At 43.7% G+C, this 23,868-nt stretch overlaps 1 protein-coding gene across 7 annotated transcripts; it reads right to left on the bottom strand.

The window, feature by feature from the left end:
• Positions 1 to 400: 400 nt before the first annotated feature.
• On the bottom strand, positions 401 to 22,869 carry vit (vitrin). 7 transcript variants are annotated; one of them, XM_047603374.1, is made up of 23 exons: positions 22,697 to 22,869; positions 17,519 to 17,594; positions 17,267 to 17,332; positions 16,544 to 16,700; positions 16,323 to 16,456; positions 16,166 to 16,243; positions 15,061 to 15,270; positions 14,547 to 14,591; positions 14,125 to 14,157; positions 13,984 to 14,034; positions 11,853 to 11,915; positions 11,274 to 11,336; positions 9,119 to 9,193; positions 7,944 to 8,009; positions 7,444 to 7,506; positions 5,785 to 5,847; positions 5,537 to 5,584; positions 5,008 to 5,073; positions 4,485 to 4,632; positions 4,287 to 4,390; positions 3,011 to 3,237; positions 2,417 to 2,930; positions 401 to 1,659 (listed from the first exon to the last, which is right to left on the bottom strand). In XM_047603374.1, exons 2-23 carry the CDS (start codon positions 17,550 to 17,552, stop codon positions 1,481 to 1,483), a joined length of 2,487 nt encoding a protein of 828 aa, XP_047459330.1. In that variant the 5' UTR covers positions 17,553 to 17,594; positions 22,697 to 22,869; the 3' UTR covers positions 401 to 1,480. The 7 variants fall into 7 exon arrangements, with proteins under 7 accessions (XP_047459330.1, XP_047459332.1, XP_047459331.1 ...); XM_047603376.1 differs by lacking the exon at positions 11,274 to 11,336; XM_047603375.1 differs by lacking the exon at positions 7,444 to 7,506.
• Positions 22,870 to 23,868: the final 999 nt, after the last annotated feature.

Below are 23,868 nucleotides of genomic sequence, written 5' to 3' on the forward strand. Positions count from 1 at the left end.
AATATCACACATAGACATTTTATTATAAAATATATATAATGTGATGCATCTCCAAAAATTCTGGGCGTTTTTACCTACAGCTGTTTATTTGTGTAGATGGTCTGGAATCAAATCTGTGCTTTTTGACTTCAGATTTAACTAAATGTATATTTAAAAATTATGAATGAATTTATCTGAGTTTGGGCTTATTTATATGAGCTACATTACCTAGCTTAAATCTTCTGGAAATTATTTGGTAATATAACAGCATATATACTCAGAATAGTGAAAACTAATGATTAATTCCATAATTTATTTACATGAAACAACTATCACTTGAAATTAGGTTCTGGAATAAGTATCGAATTTTGAAATGCTAAATGTGTAGAAACCCTGTAAAACTCCTTCAGAAATCACCCACTTTAAGTTCTCTTCATTTTCTTTATTTTATTAAAAATTGGAAAAAAAAAATATTGATCAATTATCTGAACATTATTAGCAAAAGGCTTTTTAATATGCATATGTACAAACAGGTCATAAGAGGGATAAAATCATAAATACTCTGTCAACAAAACAAGAGAAAAATGCCTGCAGTGTTAGAAGCAACCGCTGTTAGGAAACAGAGAGCGATGCTTTCATTGAACTGCGTCCCACGTTCTGGTTGCGCTTCAGAAACACATCGACCCCATCGGCGATGTCAGCACCATAGTCTCTGAGAGGAACTCAAACAATGTCCCTACTATCGAAATCTCTCCTATTAGGAAGATCAAAACTCTTTAAGAAAAATATATCCTCTTCATCGTATGAAAGCACCTTGTTATTAAGTTTACCAAGTATGTTAAAGCCATAAGAGGAAGTGCTAGGCGTGTTTTTTTTGTTTTTTTTTTCAAATCTACGTCTCTCAGCAAGCACCATATCCCAGTAAGACTGTTTGTTGTACCCTTTTTTGGCACCACTCCTAAGGTATCTTAAGTGCCTTAATAAATGTGAATAAATCATTTACTAACACCTTATTGAAGAAACTCTTTGAGGTTCGTAAATGTGATAGAAATCCCTACGATTTCGTGCTTTTACTTGTAGTTAGACATAAAATGTTTCCAGTCTCTACAGATCAGTTTTACATAATAAGCAAACTGTTGTGTCGCCAGGTTGTGACATGCAAAGCATTAGTAAATTATTTGTTAACATTAATAAAGCAGAGGTTTTAAAAAGGGTGACTTATCAGCCCCACTAGTTTGAAACAGAGGGGCTCTTCACAACTGGTACCTCAGTCTGTGTGTGTAAATCCTTTACTGCTACCACTGTCTGTTTATTTGGGATTCAATGCTGATAGATTTTTTTTTCTTCCAAACCCCCAATCCTCACCTAAATTCAAACCCCTCCCTCCTCAAATATGGGGACCCACCATCTGTGTAAATTTACAGTCACTGTTCTGTAAGGACGGCCCAAGATTCAGGATGTTCGCCTATCTCCCCCCCTCCCTCAACCTCGTCCTCCGTCTTCAGTTTCTGGGCTGCGAGTTGAACTCCTGGCAGATGTTGTTGATGATCTTGGGCACAAACTTGTAGAGGTTGTCGAACTCGTCCACGAAGAACGAGTGCTCCTTGTCGGGGTCCGTGGCGATGTACTCCAGCTCGTCCTGGGCTGCCCAGGCGATGCCAATGGAGTAGGCGATCACACCTGGATCAGGGGAGAGGACACCGTGAAGAATGACATAGGCATGTTTGTCACATCAAACACATTCCCAGTGTCCGTTCACTCACTCCCTGACTCCTACTCCCTGTGTAAGGGTTGCACTATATAGTGAGCTCAATCCCAGCAGCTTTTGGACACTATACATCGTCACTACAAATCATCGTTTCACGCACAGTTAATGACGTCACTGCTGTCGCATCATTACGTGACAGACTGTTGCGGCTCCCCTGGTTATCCCATTATAATTTACACATTATGATGATGTGACGTGATGATTTTGTAAATAAATATGTGTGATGTTCATATAAAAAAATTATGTTTTGAGAAAAAGTTTCATATTTTCGTGACGGAACTTCAAAATGTGTCTCACTAACAGCCATTAACGGCTGTGCCGTTAGAGACGCAATGCATGATGGGATATCCACCACCCGTTGAGTGACCATCGCCACTACTTTTCGCAAGTAGTGGCTTCGGAAACCACTACAAAATGGCGTAACCCCCTATATAGGGCCCTATATGCAAACTTGTCACCTGCTTTTAGCTTCCTCCTTTAAAAAGCCAACATAAATTAGATTTCTTCATGCAATTTGCATTTTTCTTTCCATTTCATTAAACTTACACTTTTTTTTTAAAAAACTTCAACATTATTTTTCTCTCCATGCTTTTGTGTTGGTTGACTTCTGAACGCCCTGTATAAAGGTTAGCGGCGATTTCGGACACATTGTTATCGATGACCTCTGACCTTGGCTGTGGACAGCCAGCGCAGGCACCCTGACGTCATCGTAAGAGCGCCCGTCCGTGATGACGATCATGATCTTGCGTTTGTTGGGTTTGGATTTGCTGAAGAGCTGATCGGCGGCGTAGGTGATGGCAGCGCCGGTGCTGGTCCCGCCGCTCCAGTAGTTGATGCGCTTGATGGCGTTCAGAAGCTCGGCCTTGTTGTTGTACTGCCCGAAAGCGAACTCCAGCCTCTGCTCGTAGGTGTACTGCACGGCCCCGACCCGCGTGTCCGTGTCAGAGATCTCAAACTCCCGCGTGACGTTGGCCACAAACTGCAGCACCGTGCGGAAGTTGCCGGTACCCACGCTGCTGGAGCCGTCGATGACGAAGGCGATGTCGTTGGCGTTGAGGCAGGTTTTGCTGCACACCAGGCGGTCTGTGTCGCACACCCTCTTCACCAGGGGCTGCACGGCCTTCCTCAGGGCAAACCAGCTGTTCACAGGGAGGGAGAAGAACCCATTTGTCCGACACACGGCCTGTGGGAAAAAATCAGAACACCACGTGGTTCAATCTGTTTGAACACCTGTCACACATCTTTGTGATAACCACACTCCACCTTGTCAACAAAGTTGGCCTCTACTAGGTTTTGCTTCTCGCTGTCGTCGGGACCTTCAATGGTGACAAAGAATATGTTGATGCCCGACTCTCGGGCGAGACGAGACGCCTCTTCCACCTTGTCTGTGGGCCAGCCGTCCACCAGCACCACTGCCACGTTGGGGGCTCCTCCTCGGTTTCCATTGGCGTCACTGAAATACTGCTTGTTGATGTAGGAGAGGGCCTTTCCTGTCCGGGCACCAGGGGGCGACAGGGAGACAGTTACACTATGTCCACCTTGCACATAGCCATGTGGCTGAAAATGCACCAATGAGCAGAAGGTTGATGAAGAAAAAATAGGTGGTTATGATGCACAGCAGTGTACACCGATGACTTAATGTTGTGTAGTTTTCCCCTGTGCTTCCAGAACAGTTGCGACTGGACATGGACCCCATCCCACAGATACTTGATCAGTTTGGGATCTAGTGAATTTGGAGGCTCAGTTCAGTTTTTCAAGTTTTTTGAGTTGTTCCTAAACAGTTTTTGTGTGTGTGTGTCTGTGCATCCTCCATTATTATGGGATGGGGGGTGTCTGGTCTGGCTTAGAAAACCCAAAGGTCCAAAGATTTCCTGCAGAACATTGTATTGTAACAAGGTGGTTCATGAAGTTATGCCTGTTTAGTGGAGGCCTTTGCGTCATCAATACATTCAATAGCAAACTTAAAAACGTACGGTATGCCATATAAAAGCTTGACTGTGTATTTTCTCCCTGTATATTTAACTGCATATCACCCCCAAAAATAGTGACATCGTGTCATTTAGTCTGCCGCAGTGTTGTTGGTGGTCTTAACAATGCAGGAGAGGCTCTGTTGGGGACTTCAGACGCTTTTATGACCAATCACCCTGTTGTATGATTAGAGAGAAGTTCTGGGCAAACACAAACAGCACTATTTGTATCGGCCTGCAAAATTTAGCAAGTCATAAAGACGCATGTGGCACTGGATGCACGCTGAAGCGCCAACCAAAGCGGAAAAACACCACTCGCACTCTGAAAGCTGACCCCTGACGAGCTGGTAAAACCTAGAGCTTTCTGGTCAGAGCAAGAAGAAAAACAGGGCTTTCAGAAGCAGGACTGTAATTTAGCTAACAGTGTCTCGCTGCAAATTTAGATTTAATTCTATCCTTCCATGTGAAAATGTGCCTGGGTAGTAAACCATGCGATAATTGCACCCCTTTCCCTTTCACACTTGTGTTTGTAGGCATCTGCAGCAGCTGGCAGCTCGCGGAGGGTCACTCACCCACATTGGAGAGGCCTCCCTTCTGCACGATCTTATCTATGCCGGACTTCACGTCTCTGGAGCTGGAGTAAGACTTCAGGCTGATCTCTGTCACAGGGTCGTCTCTTCGGAGAAATCAACAAACAGCCGCATTATTATTATTATTTTTTCTCATTTAAAACTAATACACCATGCCGCAGCAGGAGAAACAGGGGTTACCCATATTGAATGATGCCCATCATGGGTCCAGCCACACCCACGTTGATGGTCTGAGCCACCTCAGTGAGGAAGTCCTTCTGGATCTTAAAGCGCCGCTTGCCAATGCTCCAGCTCCCATCCATGAGGAACACAAGGTCCACCTTACAATCTGCAAATGCAGCCAAACATTCACTAACCCAGACACTTTAATCTTGGGCTATGGTTTTTTTTTTTGCAAATCTCTACACAAAACGAGGGTGAAGAACCCTGAACTCTATGAGTAAGAGATGATTTGGAGAGATTTAGCATGCATTAGTGTTTAATGACGCTAATAAGATATGATGCAAGAGAAATAACGCACAATAATGCATGATTTATAAGGATCTGTCTAACCTGTGTAACTTTGTTAATGGGAATGACTTTAATGCACACCACAGATACTGATAGAAGCATAACGTGATCCTAACACAAGTTCAACTTCAGTTGAAGAATAGCTCTAAAGATGCTATAGACAGTGGTTTTAAAAGGAGTATGAGGTCAATACTTGGGTCTCCTTGTGACACGGGCTCAGGTACTCTGGGAACAGGGACCTCTTCTCTGGGGTTGAAACCTGAAAATCAAGAAAAATCCCATCAACTTATTCTAAAATATATAAACTACATTTATGTCCTTGGATAATCGGACATAAGCACCTTTTGTAAGAGGACGGTGGGAATGAATACAGTCATTAACTTTTCCCCTTTCAGCAAGTAATGAAAGTATAAGTTCTACCCTCTAACTACAGAACGAGAGAAAACATCAGCCTGCTTTATAAAAATCTGCGTCTCTCCACTTTCTAAAGAGCACAAACGTTAACCGGTATCTGTTGCGGCAAAACAATAAGCCAGACGGGAACTGATTTCATCCTCCAGCAACCCCTGCCATCTGACTCCAAATCCCTTCAATTACAGGCTGAGCAGAAACCCACATGCTTTTCCTCGGATGGCCTCGGTTTTCTTTGTACTTACAGTCAGAGCTGAGGGGTTTACTGGCAAAGGGACTCACAGCGTGAGGAGCAGCGGAAGCTATCTCACCTGATTCATAAACGTTTGGTTCTGGCTTCCAGGCATCCACTGGCTCCACTGCACAGACGATATTAGACAAGCTCGGCGTTAGCGCATTTCTACCACAAAGCAGCAAGTAACTACTTCACAATAAAAAATTAGCTTAGATTAGCTCAGCTATGAACGCCACACATCTAAATAAATTGCACAGCAAAGGCTCAAGCTGATGGCTTCCTGGATACGGACAGGTGTTAGTCACCATGGTAACCACTCCTCACCTTTAGTGTGGGTTGTATCCAGTGGCATCCTTTGGTTTCCGTTTGAGTCAGCGGATCGGGGGGCTAAAGGTAAAATGCATTATCAGTGACGATCGTAAACCCAGCATGGCACTACAGCGCGCTCCCGCTGGCTCCATGTCTCATCCGGCTGGATGCTTGGTGGTATTTTTGTGGCTGCAAATGGCTCGGGTTTACTTAGATGTGGAGGCTTGCCTGTGCCTTTAAAAGTGGCCTGTAATCTAAAAGTGAAAGATTTTCTCTTGATTTTGGAAAGAGTTTCTGCGTGACATGCTGTAAAGCGGTCGACGCGTTGTAGTGTAAACAGAAAACAAATCAAACGCGTTTTTGCTTCTGTGAATTTGAAGGAGCAGTTTGGGGAAAATGGCCTTTTTGCTTTATTGCTGAGAGATGATCAGATTGATGCCTGTGGGTTCAAGGGACTGTTTGGTTTCGGGGTTGTGTGAGGTACTTATCCACAGTGTATTACCTACGATAAATGGTGGTTAGAACGATTACCAACTGCTGTGAATGTGCAGCAAAATGCTTTCTAGACGCATAATCAGTTTGGGTTTAGGCTATATTTAGAATATTATCATCAGTTTACCTTTACTTTTTCAAACAACGGGGAAGGGGTAAATTAACCGTGATTGTTTCAATTACAGAATGCACTGATGAAAGAAAAAGTTTTACCTCACCCTATACAATACAGGAGTAGCAGGTCTGTTATTTTGTTTGTGTCATTACTTGACTCCTGAGGCCCTGTGTCCTCATATGGGGACACTATGCTTTAGGTTTTTGCAGCGTATTCTGCTTCATTTAGATCTGTTGTCCTCATAAGGAGGCACTTTTGGTCTTGGTAGTGAAGGGTCAATATGCCAGTCAGTGTAAAAACATGAAAGCAGGAATTTCAGCAGATTCATTCTACGTCCAGTTGTGGGACAAAAGTGGACAAGGTCCAAAACCTCATCAAATTTTGTTCTTAAGCCTACTAACATTTGAGGACATTCTGCTTTTGCATTAAAATAAAATAAACTACTTTAAGTTCAAAGATGATGCTTATTCTTTTTTTATATTTCTTGGGTCCTACTAATCACAAATACCTTTAATGTTAATGCTCGTGTTCCCGGACATGTCCTCTTTTTGAGACCTAAAAATGTGTCAGACTTTGAAACAAACTTCAAACTTGTCCAGGATTTCGTTCTTTTGAGCCTCAAACATGTTTACGTCAAATTTACAACTTTTTCTCAAACTCAAATGTGGTCACCCTGAATAATGTGACACTACAGCAGAGAAGCAACACCCACGTTGGGAGCTGGGTACAGGTCTCCAAACTGTGTCGACCACCACTTATTGTTGGTGAAAGTCTGGCTGTGGATAAGTGTAAGTACCTCAAATAACCCCACTTAAAAAAAAAGATGTAGGTATTCATTTAAGTGGAAGCTAGAGGTTATGATTAACCTAGCTTAGCATAAAGACTTGATGCAGGGGGGAGCATCTCGTAAGACTCGACATGAGAACACAAAAGAGCAGTCACGTCTGCAACGAAAAGCTTTTTGCATCCACAGAATCCCGACCCATACACATGACCGTCTAAAAACCAGAGGAAACTGGTTAGTTCCCATTAAATAGAAACAGAAGAAGAACAAAAACAACACTTACGGTATGGTCCAAAGTTATAAAACCAGCGCTCAAAGTCTGAGATATCAGGCCTGCGCTCCCGGGCTAGAGGAGGATGTTTTGAAACCCGTTAGTATGGAGAGAGATTCAGAGAGAAAAGCACACATTTCCATGGTTGGCGATTGGTCATATATGCTTCCTAACCAATCCCAGACCAGTGAAAACAATGGCAGAATTATCACCTTAAGTATCTCACTCTCACATGCGCAGTGAACCTGCCCTGTTCTCTCTCCTCCTTCACACTTCAAACATCCTCTCATATGGCAGGCAGATGGCATGTAAACACAATGTCCTGAGACGCGCATTGCATGTACTCGCACACGGAGCCAATTCGACATGTACGTGGTGAGCAGATACCAAACTGTATCTGTCACACGGCCATGCGGTGTTCTCACATGCAACACGAATGGATACGAGGTGCAGTAACCTGAAGTGCACACCAAAAATCCGTCATGTTGTCTTATAGAGGGAGGCTGACTTACCTGGAACGTCAGATGTGTCCGTCTCGGTCCACGTGTATCCTGAGTCTGGGACTGCATAACTAATATCTGAATGTACAGCAGAGAAGGCGGAGGCATCAGCAAAGGGTTACATTTATTAAGAACATTGACAGCATTTTGTGACTCATGGATATATTGAAAAAGGACGAGGCACTCCCAATACATCCATGTTGTCAGCATTAGTTCTTACTTCAAAGCACCACTATGGAGTCTTCACTTGTTTGACAGGTATTAAAGATCAGAACACGTAAACAGAGTCAAAGTGGTGAGAAGTCTTATTCTGATGAATTGACTGTCAACAAAGCTCCGGTTCACATTTATCACTGAAGATAAATGCTACTAAAAATGATTCCTGAGCTTAACTGAGAATGAAAATATATTATTTTTCCAAAGTTACCGTGTTTCACAATGGATTCGTATAGTAAAACGTACAGTTAGGTATATACACCGATCAGGCATAACATTATGACCACTTGTGTAATATTGTGTAGGTCCTTGAGGGGAGGTTGGGTTGAGGGGAGGGGCCTTTGTGTATCAGGCTTGTTTGTTCCACAGATACTTGAACAGTTTTCGATCTAGTGAATTTGGAGGCCAGGTCAACATCTTGTACTGTTTTTCATGTTTTTTTGAGTTGTTCCTAAATAGTTTTTGTGTGTGTCATACATCTGCATCTTGCTATGGTGGGGGCGCCAGGTCTGGTCTGGTTGGGTGGTACATCCACATGAACGCCAGGTCATGCCAAGTGTTTTCCAGCAGAACATTGTATTGTCACAAGATGATCAGTGTTATTCACTTGTCCTGTCAGAGGTCATAATGTTGTGACTGATCGGTGTATTTTGGACATATTTTTGGAAGGTGGCACAATTTTGGTTGTTTTATCTGTTTACCTGGAAACTAGATTTACAGTTACAAAATAAATATATGTGCTTAAAGTGCTCGGCTTTAATCCAAGGACCAACTCAAGTTTATACAGACTATCAAATAACAATTGTGTCACAGTTCAAAAATATGAAATGCATGGAACCATGGAGAACCATCGGTCCATACGTAGGCTCATCTGAGACAAACTTCTCTTACCTAACTTAGTTTTAACCTTAATCAAAACAAATGGCTTTTTGATTAGCTACTGAAGCGTGATCCATTCTGTGTTTCGGTACCTGCTGGTCGTCGAGCCGCAGGGAACCAGTCAGGGCGCGGAAAAGGTGGTGGAGGCCAATCCCTTCTGGGAAAAGCTGTGCAGGGAAAGATTAGAAAGCTGCGTTCAGGACAAGCATCAAGGTGGAGCATGCTTGTGACCTCCACTATACCTCACCGCGTTATTAGCGGAGAATGCACAAGATGTTCAGCCTTGAGTTGGACGCTAAACATACAGTAGTCACTCAGACAGACAGAGACTGAGCGTTTTAGTGGCGTTTAGCTTTTCTCTTTCTACCTGGAGGGTAGAAGGGAGACAGAGGATTGCTGAGAAAAAAAGTGTTTCCCATCTGTTGCTTCTGGCCTCGCAATGTCTTTACACTCGTAAACCACTCAAACAAAAAAAAAGGTTATTCAGCCATAATCTTGCATCGCCCAAGGTTAACTGACACGTGATTGAACATCAGAAGCCCAAACAGCTGAGAAAAACCATAACAGTGCGTCTCGTCCGTCTAAACTGACAGGCGTGACAACACACTTCAGTTAACCCCTCTCTGTGGTGGATGGTTAGCTTACACAAACACGCAGCCTGGGCTTTGAGGTTCCCATCCAGTGGCAGCTAATGAGCAGGGCCTTTGTTGACTGCGGGGGCCAGTCAGTCTTCCACTGAAGCGTGGGAGTATTATTCTAAAGTAGGTGTCAAACCAGGGACAGTGTAGATAGCGGGACGAAGAGATTAGGCTAATCTGCTGCTGGGTGAAGTCCCAGTGCTATACGGCAGACAGTACTGTTATTTCTTTCTAATGAAACAAGTGCTTTAACGGGATTGAATTCAACTCTCTCGATATTTGTCACTTCAGTGGTCACCGCGGCCAGAAGGTCAGAGCAGGATCAGACGTAGATTGGCGCTCATTCTGCAGTATAGGCCTTCAGCACTACTGCTTGACATCTCAAGTCATAAAGCAAAGTTGATTTAAGACCAGCACGGAGACCCAACGTACGCCACTTAAGCACCTATTAAGGATGATTTTTCATGAATCTTTCTGGCTGACATGTGGGCTTGTCTCATTACAAATGTGAGCCTAAACTGGATAATAACATTTCTAGTAATCGGAGCTATAAATTCAAACATCTGTTTGGGGTGCAGGCAGGTGGCAAAGCGACTTGGGAGAGAAAACCGTTGAGCTCATAAATCAGAGTTTAAAACGGCAACGTCGGCAAGCACCCGCCCCCGCTAATGCGTCCTTGAGAAAGACAGTGATGGCTCCGGGGGTGCTCCTGCGTGATCCTTACCTCTGACCTCTGACTTCCAGCTTAAAGAATTTCCCTAAGGGGGGAGGATCAATAAATTTAAAAAAATTACATTGTTATTACCGAGCCACCGATCCCGATAAATGACTTCTGCACTGACCTACATCTCGCCTGCAAGAGGTTAGTCAAACAGAGGAGGCACTGGTTTCAAAAAGCTCTCCCTGCAGTGCAGGAATCAAATCATACGATCAGGCACCGTTTAAACAGATATAGGCCTGTCTAATTTTAGGGATCCATGGTTTTGCATTCCACAGAAGTAAAAAAACATCCTTCGGTGAGCCAAACCTCGACTGGTTAGAACGGCGAGCTTTCTATTCCTGACAAGCCAGAGAGTGGACCCAGATCCTGCAACGCCGTGGACTGGGTCACACGTCTCTGTGGGAGCAGCACCGGGCCACTCGGTGCCGCTGCTTTCATCTCCCTCTCCCACGCCACAAGCATTTACAAGGGTGGGGAAGAAGCCTGACCAGATGGGATCTGTCAGAAGATGTTATTACAGTACTGACAGAGCGCGTTTCTCATCGTGGTCTTATCTTAAAGACGTCTCAGAGATAATGACGTGAATCCGGGAGAGTGATACGACGTCGCCTCACTTTCTCCTCGAGGCGCATCGTCATGTTTTTCTCTGCCGGGTGCAGTGAAAGTTGAGTTTCCGCTTGTATTTCTGCACGCCGTTTATAGAGGACTGGCCGTGCGCTGAACCACAGCATCCCACAGAGGATAAACGTTAGTGCTGCTTTATAAAACATTTCAACCAGGGTTTTATTGCCCTATTTATTCCCCCGTTTGATCAGACCTGTCTGCAATCTACGTCAGTGAGTGTGTCTGCAGGTTGCGGACTCCCGCTCGGGGTCTGGAGACACTTACCGGGGTTGGACTGGCTCATGGTTGGAGTCCGCTCGGGTGAAATAGGCTGAACCCTGTTATAAGCTGTTTGTAGCAATAAGAAACAGACAGATGGAATAAAAAGGGGAAAAGAAGGGAGAAAAAAGAGGGAGGGGGGAGAGAAGAGAGCTTCAGTACTGGGACTCCATCCGCAAATGCAGCCCAGCTGTTCCTGAGCAAAGTCATAGGCGTTTTTCTCCGCAGCATGATATCAAAAACAAAGGGATATATGCTGGGCTTATTTACAGGCTCTTTTCATCTCCGAAAATGAAAATACGAACGGGAGGATGTGCCTGACGACAGAAAAACAGCAGTTATCGTGAAAGGAATGTTAGCCGAGACGCTTGATGGAGCGGCTTAGCGGTGACCCCGGGGTGAAGATCACAAGAGGCTTATGGGCGCGAACAACAGGGTCAGACTTACAGCAGCCGACGCCTCCTGGATTCTTGTTGCGTGCCCTTGACCCTCATTCCCCTCCTGTCCGCCCCACCGGTGCCTGCCTACCTGTTTGTAGCTCTGTTTGTGTGTCTGTGCATGTGTGCGTTAACGAAGGGGGCTGACCTGGGCCGACTGGAGAAGACGGCTGCCTCCTGATCGCCGAGCCACCCTCTGGTCTGCGCAGGCCTGCGACCAAGATTGATATATGAACACGTTACAAGACAACCGATCGTTCAGTGAACTTTCAATCAGATCTGTGCAGCAAACGAACATTAGGCAGGACTAAAAAGCTCCATGAAGAACGACTGCTGATAGATTGGTGACTCTGCAGTTGGGTGGTTGCAGTTCAGTGAAGAAAAAATGCAATAAATCCTAAAACTTGCTGCCATCGCTGGTTTTAAACCGTTACTTATCCACGGATGTTTTGCTGAGAGCTGTGTTTTTTTTATTTTTTATTTCAGGAACAAACTATAATTATAGAGGCATTATGTGAAAATCATTATACACTCAGTTCATTAGGTAGACTGCTGAAAACAATTGCTAAATCTTAGCTTCATGAAAGTTATGATTTTCAGATTTTGTTTGGGATCATTCAGAAATCTTCAGTTTGGAGGTTTGTCACCTCATCTCATCTTCTTCTTCTACCAGTTATCCTCACTAGGGTCACGGGGAGTTGCTATGTTGGAGCCTATCCCAGCTATCTATCATAAGGCAAGAGGTGGGGTACACCCTGGCAACCACGCTCCAACAACCATTTGCACTCACGCTTGCACCGAGGGTCAATTTAGAATCACCAATTAGCCTAACGAGCCTGTCTTTGGACGGTGGGAGGAAACCCGAGTACCCCGGAGAGAACCCCCCCCTCGCTGGGAGGCGTCAGTGCTAACCACAGAGCCGCTGTGTCACGCCGTGGTTTGTAGTACTGTTAAATTCTATTGTGTTACACCAACACACGTTTCTATTGTTTTGAAAACCCCATTTTAGTCAGTGGGCCAGGCTAAAAAAAAAACAGACACACTTTAGTTTAACAGCACCACAAACTGCGCCCTCTAAAAATGATGGCTCGACATAAACTGAACATTTTTTACAGCCATTAAGCAGGATTTAGCTCAGGATTGGTCTATTAGGATGCATTCATTTTCACTAGCGTGCCTCATGGTTTGACAAGTGTGTGTATGTGCCAGTTTTATTAGCCGTAATCGTGTGGCTCTAGACATGTAGCTCAGTCAGAAGATAGATCCCCTGATTTTAACTTTAAGATTGATTGTCAGTACGTTTGCCTCAGAAGTTCCAGGTGTCCTGAAACTGTAGAAATAATTTGATCTTTGTGTTTTATACAAACCTAATCGAGATTGCCATTGGTCTCAGTGGATTAAGAATTGGCCCATCACAGGTCAATAAGGAAATAATGTGCTACTCCATATTCAATGGGTTGTTTTAACCCAGAACATTTGGGTGTTTTCCAATGAGTAAAATTAACCACCCACTGCTTTGTGTACTTGTGTAACAATACCTGCTAAACATCCATTCTCTTTAAAAAAAAATAAAAAAAAATAAATCATGCATGCAATTTAATACACTAAAGAATATAATTCAATCCTTAAGCGCTGTTTATACAACTGCAACTATGCAGGTCTATGCAGAGCCAGTGCTGTTGTAAGCATTTAAACTTATGCCCTCATGTGTTGGCATCGTTATGTAATTATTCATTTTAAACGCTAATCTGTGACTAATCAGCTGTGCTGCATTCCTCTGTGCTCTCCAAACAATGCTGACGTTGAGGTTATTAAATACCGAACAAGTTACAAGTGAACACGCCGCGAAAGAGAGAGGACGTCTGAGCAGGTGATGTGTAGGTTATGTCCACTGAGAGACGTGAATTGGTTTCACAGCTGTGTTGCAGAGCGTGTCGCCGTGACTTTTTCCTGAAGGTGCACGCCGGCTTAAGACGTAGGGCACGACGCAGAGAACGCAGAACCATAAGTCTGGCTTTGGTTTAAATACTTCAGAGCTTCAGTTTTTTTACTTGAAAGACAACAGAACAGAATCTGGTGCAGCTGTATGTTAGAAACTAGTTAAAGTCATTTAAAGCAGCTGTGTTCATACTGAAGGGAGATGCCATGCAGGGTCTATACGTATTAATATAGGGAAAAAGAAAGAACCAAACAAAGGAAGTCAGAAAAATGTGCAGACGGTTTATGACAATCCGTAAGGAAAACGAGAAAAGACACATCGAGATGAAAGCTTGGTTTACCTGCACTGGCACGTTGAGGGAATCTATTCGGATAGGAACTTCCTCTGAATACTTTGAAGAAATGCCAGGGTTCAGTTAAACTTGAATTGTGCCATAAAGGACTTTCCAAGAGCTGCAGAATGAGTTAGAGTATTGACATACCTTGGCTGGGACTCTTTCCATTCTGTGTCTGTCCTATACCAATAACACAACGTGGGCAAATTTAGACAAAAATCTTTGTTTACATGAAAACGATCTGGAAGAATATAGAGTTTGATTTTGTAACAGATCAATATTCCCGATCATGGCTCCATTGTTTTAAGTTTTTAGCTTAAAACTGAATAGATTTTCTTCTCATTAAAATACACAAGTTGTGCCACTGCCAGTGACAAACTTGCCCTGGAAACCAGCTGATACCTTTATCGTAGGATACAAGAGGAACCCAGATGTGCACCCAGCTCAGAGGCTTGACGTGAAGCAGATACCCCATGCTCGATGCAAACACCACCACCATGAGCCACTCACACCACCAAAAAAGGAAAGAAAATGCACGTTTCAACCCCTCTTTGCTTCGCTTCACTTACTTGAACTTGAGCCTGCCACATGGGCAAGGTACGGGTGACCGCTGCCTAGACGGAAGAAAGACAAACGGGGGTGCAGAAGAGGAGAGAAGAGAGATAACGTTACAGAAAATGAAGGGTGAGGAGAAAATGGTTGGGAGGCTGCCTGACATACCTTAAGCTACTGTAGCACTGTCTGCTCACTGTAGCGTCATTTCAGTCCAAAAACAACGGGGCAGATGACTCACGCTGATTACCCGCCTGATAACGCTTTCATTTAATGGGAGTGGTGAAAGGTCGGCTGATCAAATACACCAGCGCATTACCTTCATCACAGAGCAGCTGGTAATTGGTCGTAATCGCAGTCGTGACTTGCAATTACCAGCTGCAAACATCCATTACTCAAGTATCACACAAATGAAAGCTTGTTCGGGCAGACAGCAGGTCTAGTCAACAAGCTTCTACTGTTAGTTAGACGACAACTGGGTAGGAAGATGATTTAACTCTGAGCGTTCGAGTGTGCGTTTCTTTCGTTCACCTGCATCCCTGATTTTGTGGACAGCGGCTCTGGGCTTGGCAGTAGAGGGAGCTGGGGGAGGCGTTGTGGTTGTGGTGGTGGTTGTGGTTGGAGGCAGTGTGGTGGTGGCGGTGGTGGTGGTGGGTTCGGGAGTCGTCGTGGTGGGCTCAGGTGTGGTTGTTGTTGTCGCGGGCAGCGCCGTGGTGGCCGCAGGTTTGCCGTCCTTTTGACCTGAGAGGAGGAGACAACAGAGAGAGAGAGGAGGTCCCGGTGTGATGGACGGGGAGGAAGAGCGTCTACAGTAATCGCCGTGCCGTAATGCATTCTTGGCATTCTTCGCTAGACTGTAGCTCTCCGACTCCTCGTTCAACCTGAGCGAAGTTCAACATGCCAGAGTTGAGCAAAGGAACGTCTAGCAAACAACCTTTTGTCCCCAGAAGGCACTGATTACTGGTTATTTGTGGGTCAAACGTTGTCTCGATGTCAAGGTTAAATATGAGCTACACAGACAGAGGATACATTATACTTCTTATCAGCACCGATCAGTAACCATATTTAACTGTAAAGTCCTGTATGTACTCAGATCTAGTCAATTAAAACCTCAACTCATACACCAGCCAACACATTAAACTAATATATATATATCTGTTCTATATTAAACTGGGCCTAGTGCTGTTTATAAATATACATTATTATAAATTTGCATTCAACATTAAGCTATTAAAATAATACACAGGTTCGAACATGTGCAACAGTAAAAGACAGATAAAGAACATGTAACGTGCCGCCTCATGATTGGCTCAGCAGCGATAGGGGTGGGGCCTACAGTTTACAGGAGGCTTAGATTGACAGGTCCTAGCTAGTGTGGCGCTCTGTTGCTGAGACAGCTCCCGTTATCGCTGAATGAGCGAAGTGCTGACTGAAAGATGACGTCTTCTGCCTCCATTTATCCCTTTACTGAAATATGCTGGATTCATGTTAATGTGCATTTAAAGAAATTTAAATTTGTGACGTAAAATTAAAAATATATATGAAAAATGTCTAATCAACCAAAGATTTTGCAACACCCGCTGTTGAAGACCTATGATATAAGGGATGAATTATGCCACAGCAGCCGCGCTCTCACTTGTTTTCACATAGGTTGGTCTTGAAGGGACATAATCCAGCGTAGAAGGGTAGATGACTCCTTTCTTGGGCTTCCCCACTGAAACACAACAGAGTTTTGGTCTGAGGGCTAATTCTTGCAGAACTGACTTTAACAATGTTCACTCCACGACCAGCACCTGAGACGACGAACGATTCCCTCCACTTAGGAAGAGAAAGGGATCGCACCCCGTAGGAATTGCTGCCCTTGTAGGAATTCTGCCCGGCCATCTTGTTCACTATCACCTTCCCCCCTGAGTTTGTGATGATGCCACTGTGGACGCACAATTTATTATTATTATTGTTGAAAATTTATAAAAGACATGTATAATGAGGTCATTCTGCTGTCTCTTATGCTAACCTGTGGATGGCTGCATTGCAGATGCTGGAGATGGAGGCGAACACGCCCGTTCCGTAGACCTGTTGCTTGGTTTCCTTACAGTGCGCCGGACATTTCACTATGAACTCTGGGAGGTTGATCTTTCCTGCTCTGACGTCGCACTCTATTTCCGGAACAACTGTGGAGGGAAGGAGAGAGGAAATTATAGACTGATCAAGATATTTTTTTTATTATTGATAAGTTGTTATATTATGTTGTTATTATTATTATATTACTTATCGATAGTCAACTGTTGATTAATAGAAATAAAACTATGCTGATGAAGTGTTGATTTGCCAAATAGTGTGTTTGAAAATGCTTTTTTTTTTAGGAATTCATTTTGCTAATTTGCCAATTGATTAATACTGATTAAACAAGAAAAAAAATCATCTTGATTGTCTGGATTTGAACATTTGAATACGTTTGGGACCCAATTTAACACCAAGAAAAAATGGTTCTTTGGAACAATAATAAAAGAAAAAACTACAGCTCAGTTTCACCATTTTGGCCGGCTTATCCAAGCTAACCCGGGATCAATTTAGAAAGTGACTTTTCCAACACCTTCATGCTGTTATATCATGCGATTATTTTGGTTTTCAAGGCATCGCGGAGTGTTTTCTTTTTTTTTACGAATGAGTGAACTGGAAGACAGTGGGTGTAGACAATAACACGGAGATTACAGGCTTGCTTGTTGTTGATGTCTACCTTGCTTTGGTTTCTTGTTCTTTGATCCGTTGGGCTTGGCCCGGCAGGCACAGGACAGGAGGAGCGCTGTGGGTGGGGCAGAGGGAGTTTCACATCATGGCAGACAAACTAACATAATCATCAGTGTGTTTAATCTAAACGCGAGGTCTCTGTGGAGGAGGGTGCTGCTGTTTGAAGGTGTGAAAACACAGGAAACTCACGATGGATCTGAAACAAAGATGATATATTTATAGCGGAGAGACGGTATCTCACCGAGGCAGATGGCAGTGAGTGATGCTCTGATCATGGTGCTTCGGGTCAGCCAGGCGTCCTTGTTTAACCTCGCAGCCTTGCATGGACGAGAGAAGAAGAAGCAGATATTTGCCGTTATGCTCTGAAACTCATTTCCTACATCCTGTTTGTATTTTTAATACAAACAGGATGCACTGTGGCTGAGTGGCACGCAGCTGTATTAATGTCTTGTTTTTGAAAGTTACTGGCCAGTTGAACATCTTGAAAACATTTATTATAAGGTGCAACGTCAGACTTTAAAGACTGGTCAGGGGAGATAAGGACTTCAATTTAATGATTGTTTTTTGGCTCCGGTTACTTGGGTTTCGAGGGGGCTCGGGGTATTCGCCAATCGGAGGGTCTGCAGCAAACATCTGGAGACAAAACTGTCAGTAAAAGTCTTCCCACTGATACATGTGGAGTCAGACTCTATTAGAGAGCAACCACAGACATAGTCTAATGCTTAAAGATTAAGGACTTGCGCTTATTATTTGACAGCAATGACCACATCAAGCTTGAAATACTGTATGTTGTCATGGTTTTGAGTTCTGAAGGTTTTGTGCAACTTTGTTTTTTTTTTTTTTTCTTCTGTTTCCTGCGTTATTCAGTTTTCTTGTTGGATTTTATTTCCTCCCGTCTTTTATCTGTTTATCTGTTTATCTGCTTCTGCGATTGTGCCCACCTGCCTCGTCTTGTCCCTTTTGTCTCCCTCACTGGTTTCACCTGTCTCTCATTATTCCATCAACCCTTGTGCGTGAGTGTATACAGAGCTCTGCCTCTCCTTTTGTGAGGTTGTCTTTCAGGTTACCTCCGTTTGTCCCACACTCGTGCATCCTTGTGCATTCGTAGATACTTGCTTTTGGTCCATACATGTTTTTTTTTTAAAGTTGTGCTTTTGGATACCTTTTGTTCCCTAGCTTGTAAATACTTGTTAAAGTCAGCCCTTGTGTACCGCATTTGGGTCCTACCTCATCTGAAACCCAACATCATTTTTTTTTTCTTTCATTGTCTGTCATTCAGATTCAAAAATTATACCCATGTGTAAAAACACAAGTCCAACATTAAATTTAACAAGATCAGAAGCAGGTCATCAGGTCGTCCTTCCATTGATTGCAGGTTTGTTGTAAAGTAATGACTGTTGATAACCACAACAGCAAAGTTTGAATCCAGGTACGTGGCCAGAGAACGACTTATAATCTGGCCTGAAGGACAGACTGCGTACAGTTTTGAAAGCTACATCAGCCTCTGTAATGTGCCAGAGCTGTGACACAACGCTGCTCCCTGGGTAGGTGACGTCTGAGGCCTCCCTGTTAACAGAGGAATGCTGTACCTCCCACGTCTGTCACTGCCACCACGCACCAGCAGGTTCAGTCTGATCAAGTGGGTACATGGCATCATACAGTGACCTCAGATGTGCTGCAATTCAGTCCGACGCAGAGTTGATTAGCAATAACAGACATGCACAATTACGAGAAAACGCCATTAAAAAAAAAAAAATAGACCTAAATCTGTGTGGTGATGCCTCAGTGGAGGCAACATTTAGGGGCCCTTGAGCCAGGCCCATAGCCTCTGATTGCTCCAGCTGGCAACACGTCAGACTGTGGCTGCACTGAGCGGTTTGTCAGGTTTATAGAGCATTCCTGGATAAGAGGACGTTGCTCTCAGCAGAACTTCCAGGGATAGACGTTTAAAAGCAGAAAGGGTGGCGACTCGTCACTACGAAGTTTTATCCTCACTGACTGGAAGTGCTGGAGGTGAACATGTTGTACCCACATTTTAGTCATGACCGGAGGAACAGTTTGAGGTTAGTTCGAATAATTCATTTGACAAAACAGTAGCACTGGAACTGCAACACACAGCTGTACACCAGACCCAGTGCGTCATTTAATTTTGCTTGCACAATACAAATTTGCACAAACCAACCCACGAAGAGCTTAAGTGGACCAAGCATCATTTGTCGTCTGTGCAAAATCCAGAGCGTAAAAATAATCGCTGGACCAGTAACGTGCTGGATTCACTTCTGGTAACCTGGCAACCACAAGATGATAACAAAACTTTTTTTTCTACCAGTTTTAGGCGGATGTATTCATTTATAAATGATTTATTTAACTTGTGCACACAACCACGCTAGCCGTCTCCCCCTTATTTCAACTGTTTATGCAAAGCTACACCACCCTCTCCTTCCTCTGATTTCATATTTAGCCCACGGACACGGTGAGTCTTCACATTAATCTTTCAGCAAGTAAAATATTTTCCAGGAATGTCAAACTATTCCTGAAAAAACTCAACAGTGGATCACCAGCTGCCTCAGTGGCCGTCGTTCCAGGCTGGGAAACACGAGCGTGATGTGTTATTATACGTAACAGCAGAGATGGAGTTCAAAATGTTCACGTGCTTTCATGAGAATGCACACCATCAACATGTCATGTTAAGGTTAAAAAAAAAAAAAAATAAACAGCTGCAGTTGGCAGTGCCAGGACTTTCCCTAGTGCGGCATTCATGAGCACTGACATGGTTTTTCCACAGTGCCGTGCTTTGACAGGCAGGTAGATCGCTGCTGCTCAGTCAGAACTACAATTTGTCCTCGCGGGGGAAGAGAGTTCAAGCTGGGAACAAGCTGGAACAGATATATATACCTACAGTACGGGAAGCAGACAGGCAGCAGAGGAAAGGTGAGTCAGCTGCCTTCAGTGGATAAAACAACTGCTCAAGACACAGACGGATCAGGTGTACGGCAGGAAACCATAGCACTTCTCAAACGCAGAGCCACTTTCAGTAGGCAAACACTCCCAGAGAGGCTCCCATCTAGTGACTCTGGGCACAGACACGTCACAGTAGCAAAATGAAATGAAAATGGGAGATGACAATAATTTTAGGGCTCTTTATTTGTGTTGTCAAGTGTGAGCCTCCAAACGTCTACTTTTCAAAGCCATGAAATGCAGGGCAAATGATATCCTTTGACAAACAGTGTGGGGAGTTTCCTGTACAGCAACATAATAGATCCCGTGGGGGACTTGCAGAGACACAATCTCGCACACATACCTACAGACAAACACACACACACACACACAAACACCCATGTTCAGCTGAAGGATGAAAAAATAAACAGAGATCCGGGATAACTTATCGCGTGCTCAGATGGCTTTGGAGAATGCCAAGGTATTTGAGGGCTTTCAGACTTACCACTGCGATCAATCACAAACACACTGGGTTACTTGCTGTTTCCAAAGGTGTCATATGTCTCATACACACTTATGTCAAACTTTCGATAAGGCACTGCCTGTGACAGGAGGGCAACTTTAGCTTGAAAAAGTCCCCCCCATATCTCTAATTTCAGATGGGTGGGGATATAAATCAAACAAACCATCATAATTCTAACAACTATGCAGATTCTAACAACTATACACACACACACACACACACACACACAAAATAATAATCAAAGTGATTTTCCCAGCCACTACAAAAGATGAAAGATTTTGTGCATGGACCTTGGTGGAAAGTAGAGCAGCTCAGACAGATCACATAGTCACATGAGGAATTAAAGTACAGTTCAGCTTAGGAAAACGTCACCACAATGTGGATTATGTGCGTGAAACGGCCTTCACTGAAATTACACAAGCCCCAGAGTTTTTTTTTTTTTTTTTTTCTGCGAGGCCAAGAGACTGATCTGCTAGTTGCTGGAGAAATTAACATTTTCAGCTCCTGCGGGCAAATTTCCGGCGACTTGTGATGCATAAAGAGCGATAAATCTGATAAACCATAGATAAATATCTCACCTGGTGTGAGCATTACAGTTACACAATGGCTATAATACAAACAGGATGCACGGAGGCTGAGCGGCACACAAAGCATGTGCAGACCACACACACCTGTGACTGATGCAGCCAGAGCCTTGGTCTATTCATAACCACTAAAACACAATGAAAAGTTGTTTTTAATCCCAATCTATCTCGAAATAATGTGGTGTCGCCACCATCAAGTGTGAACTTTCCAGCCGTGCAGTTTCATGGCAAACACAAGGACTGTATTTCTGGCTTTCTTCATTCCAGCAGCAGCCACATTCCTGGAGTGGGGTGACCGGTGTAAATGCAACAAGGGTAAGCACCAAAGAGGACTGAGGCTTATTTGAGTATCATGGCCAGCTGAGAACTTGGTTTCACCCTGTTCCTGAGTGATGGCATGTCTAAAAGTGAGACAGTATTTACACACACCCATTGCCAGGCAGTGTTAAATCCCACTATTCACAGGTGTCAGAACTGTACTGTAAGCATGTTGGATGTGCCAAGTGTTGTAGCAACAAGCCAACCAGGGAACCATGGGAGAGAGATCAGACACTCGGGGAAGCCAACATGTCTCTACAAGGTCATTTCTGTAGCCTTTCGCTGCCTCTGCTGAGACACTTATTTGTTTATCAAGCCCGGCACAGCCTGAATTACTTTAATTCTTGGCACTGGCTTCAGTGCAAGCCAGAGCCTGTAGTCTGCTGCTGGACATATTGTGTGGAGACCACCTGTGCTTAATCAGCCTCTTTCATACCATGAAGAATTGTCAGAAAGAACAAAGAGGAAATGTCAAACACAATGAAAAAGAAATTAAGAAAGAAGCAGGAGAAAATCACCTAGAGACCCGCTGCTTGTTTTACTGACAGAATGAGTAATTTCAAAATAAAAGCTTAGGTAACCGCATTGAAAAATGATATTTTCCCACTGATTGTAATCAGTAACAAATGTTAACCTATATTGCATTTCATTGCACGGCTGAAGTAATTCTAATATAAACCTCATTTTAGGTACGAGGAGGAGTGTTTATTTAAAAAAAGAAAAAAAGGTCGTTGAATTTGCGCAGCTAGAACAAGGGACCTGTCAAATCTTAAACTCGTATGAAGTTAACCAGACTGAGTCTGCAGAGCGTAAAGAAAAAAAAAAACATACAAAAGCAAATAAACAAAAAAGCACTAACCTCGCGAACAGCTAATTGGACATTACAGCTAAAGCGCTTTGGATATTCCCCGTGCGCAATTACGCATCAATTGAAACGTGGATACTTCATTCATGCCACGCACAAGGCAAACACAAAGCTGCCACTTCAAACGTGGAGCTGCTTTTTAAACGTGTTTCGTTTTACCATCCTTGCAGGGCAGTGTGAATGTGAACTTACCTGAGATGATAGAAAATAATCCTGAAAACGTTGGGGGGCAAAAAAGAAAGAAATGTAATTCCCTGCGCGGTCGTCACTCTTTCATTGACTATCACTTCGGAGCGTGTGTGCAGGCGCTGTTTTCAACCTGGAGTTTTAGTCTTGCATGATCGCAGCGCTCATTAAAAGTGGAGAACAGGACGGGGCCAGAGTTTCCCCTATTTGCCCGTCCCACTTCAGGCTCTCAGCTCTGCACCCAGGCAGAAGAAGATCATAGATCATGAGGAGAGGATGCAACGGAGATGACACGCTGCAGCACAGCAGAGCCAGCATCTTTTTGTTTTTTGTTTTTTTGTATGTTTGAAAAATGTTTTTGTCTTCGGACCGAAACAGGCAACACGTTTTTTTGCTCCCTTTTTAAAATAACCAGCAGGAAGATGTCCTTTACACTTTAAGCTTTGAAGCAAACTATTATGTTCTGAAACTCATTTAACACAAACTTCTAACCAAATAAAACAACCAAGTAGTGTGGGAGCTCTCACCACAACAATCACTCCTCCTCCACCAAATAAACCAATCAACACCTGTTTGTGAAACAGACACTTTAAGTCACATCCACTGCCACCTTTAGGTTTCTGGCTTTTGTTCCTCCCTATCCCTACACAGTCCTATGTTAGCCTTCATTACTTAGACACTGAGAACCTTGGATCTGGCTGGTCCATGCAGATTGGCACACAAGCTGATGCTATTAAGCCCTACATGGATGATTATGCTGTGGCTGCCTGCCATTTAGATTTAAAGATCTCAAGGGCTTCTGTAAAAGAGTTCATTGTGTGTGTTAATACGTTCTTTGCAGAAACCACCTCAGGAACGTTTTTAAGATTTTGTGGCTCAAGCAGATAATTGCCCATTGATGTAAATGCTAGCAAAAAAAAAAAAAAAAAAGGGGGGATCAGAGGCTATATCTGGGTCCCTCATTTCTCCTTCAACGGTGCCATTAGTCTGACAGCTTGTCAACAGAGAAAAGTTTGGCCCAATTCACAGCCCCCATGGATTTTCCTCCTACCTGCGTTTGGCTGACACCGTGGCACTTAAAGGGAGATGGAAATTGACACGTTTGTACAGTGAAATGCTGTCGAACGCTGAGTGCAGTCTGCGGGATGTATGGAAGATCTGATGGCATGGGGGAGCCC

The sequence above is a fragment of the Mugil cephalus genome, chromosome 13 (genome assembly GCF_022458985.1).
Source record: "Mugil cephalus isolate CIBA_MC_2020 chromosome 13, CIBA_Mcephalus_1.1, whole genome shotgun sequence".
Lineage (NCBI taxonomy): Eukaryota > Metazoa > Chordata > Actinopteri > Mugiliformes > Mugilidae > Mugil > Mugil cephalus.

Coding starts and splice junctions, on each gene's coding strand:
- vit (XM_047603374.1), bottom strand. CDS start 17,552: ATGATCAGAGCATCACTCACTGCCATCTGCCTCG. Junction 16,701..17,266: donor GAACAAGAAACCAAAGCAAG/GTAGACATCAAC, acceptor TTCCCTCCACAG/TTGTTCCGGAAATAGAGTGC. Junction 11,337..11,852: donor GTCTTCTCCAGTCGGCCCAG/GTCAGCCCCCTT, acceptor TGCTACAAACAG/CTTATAACAGGGTTCAGCCT.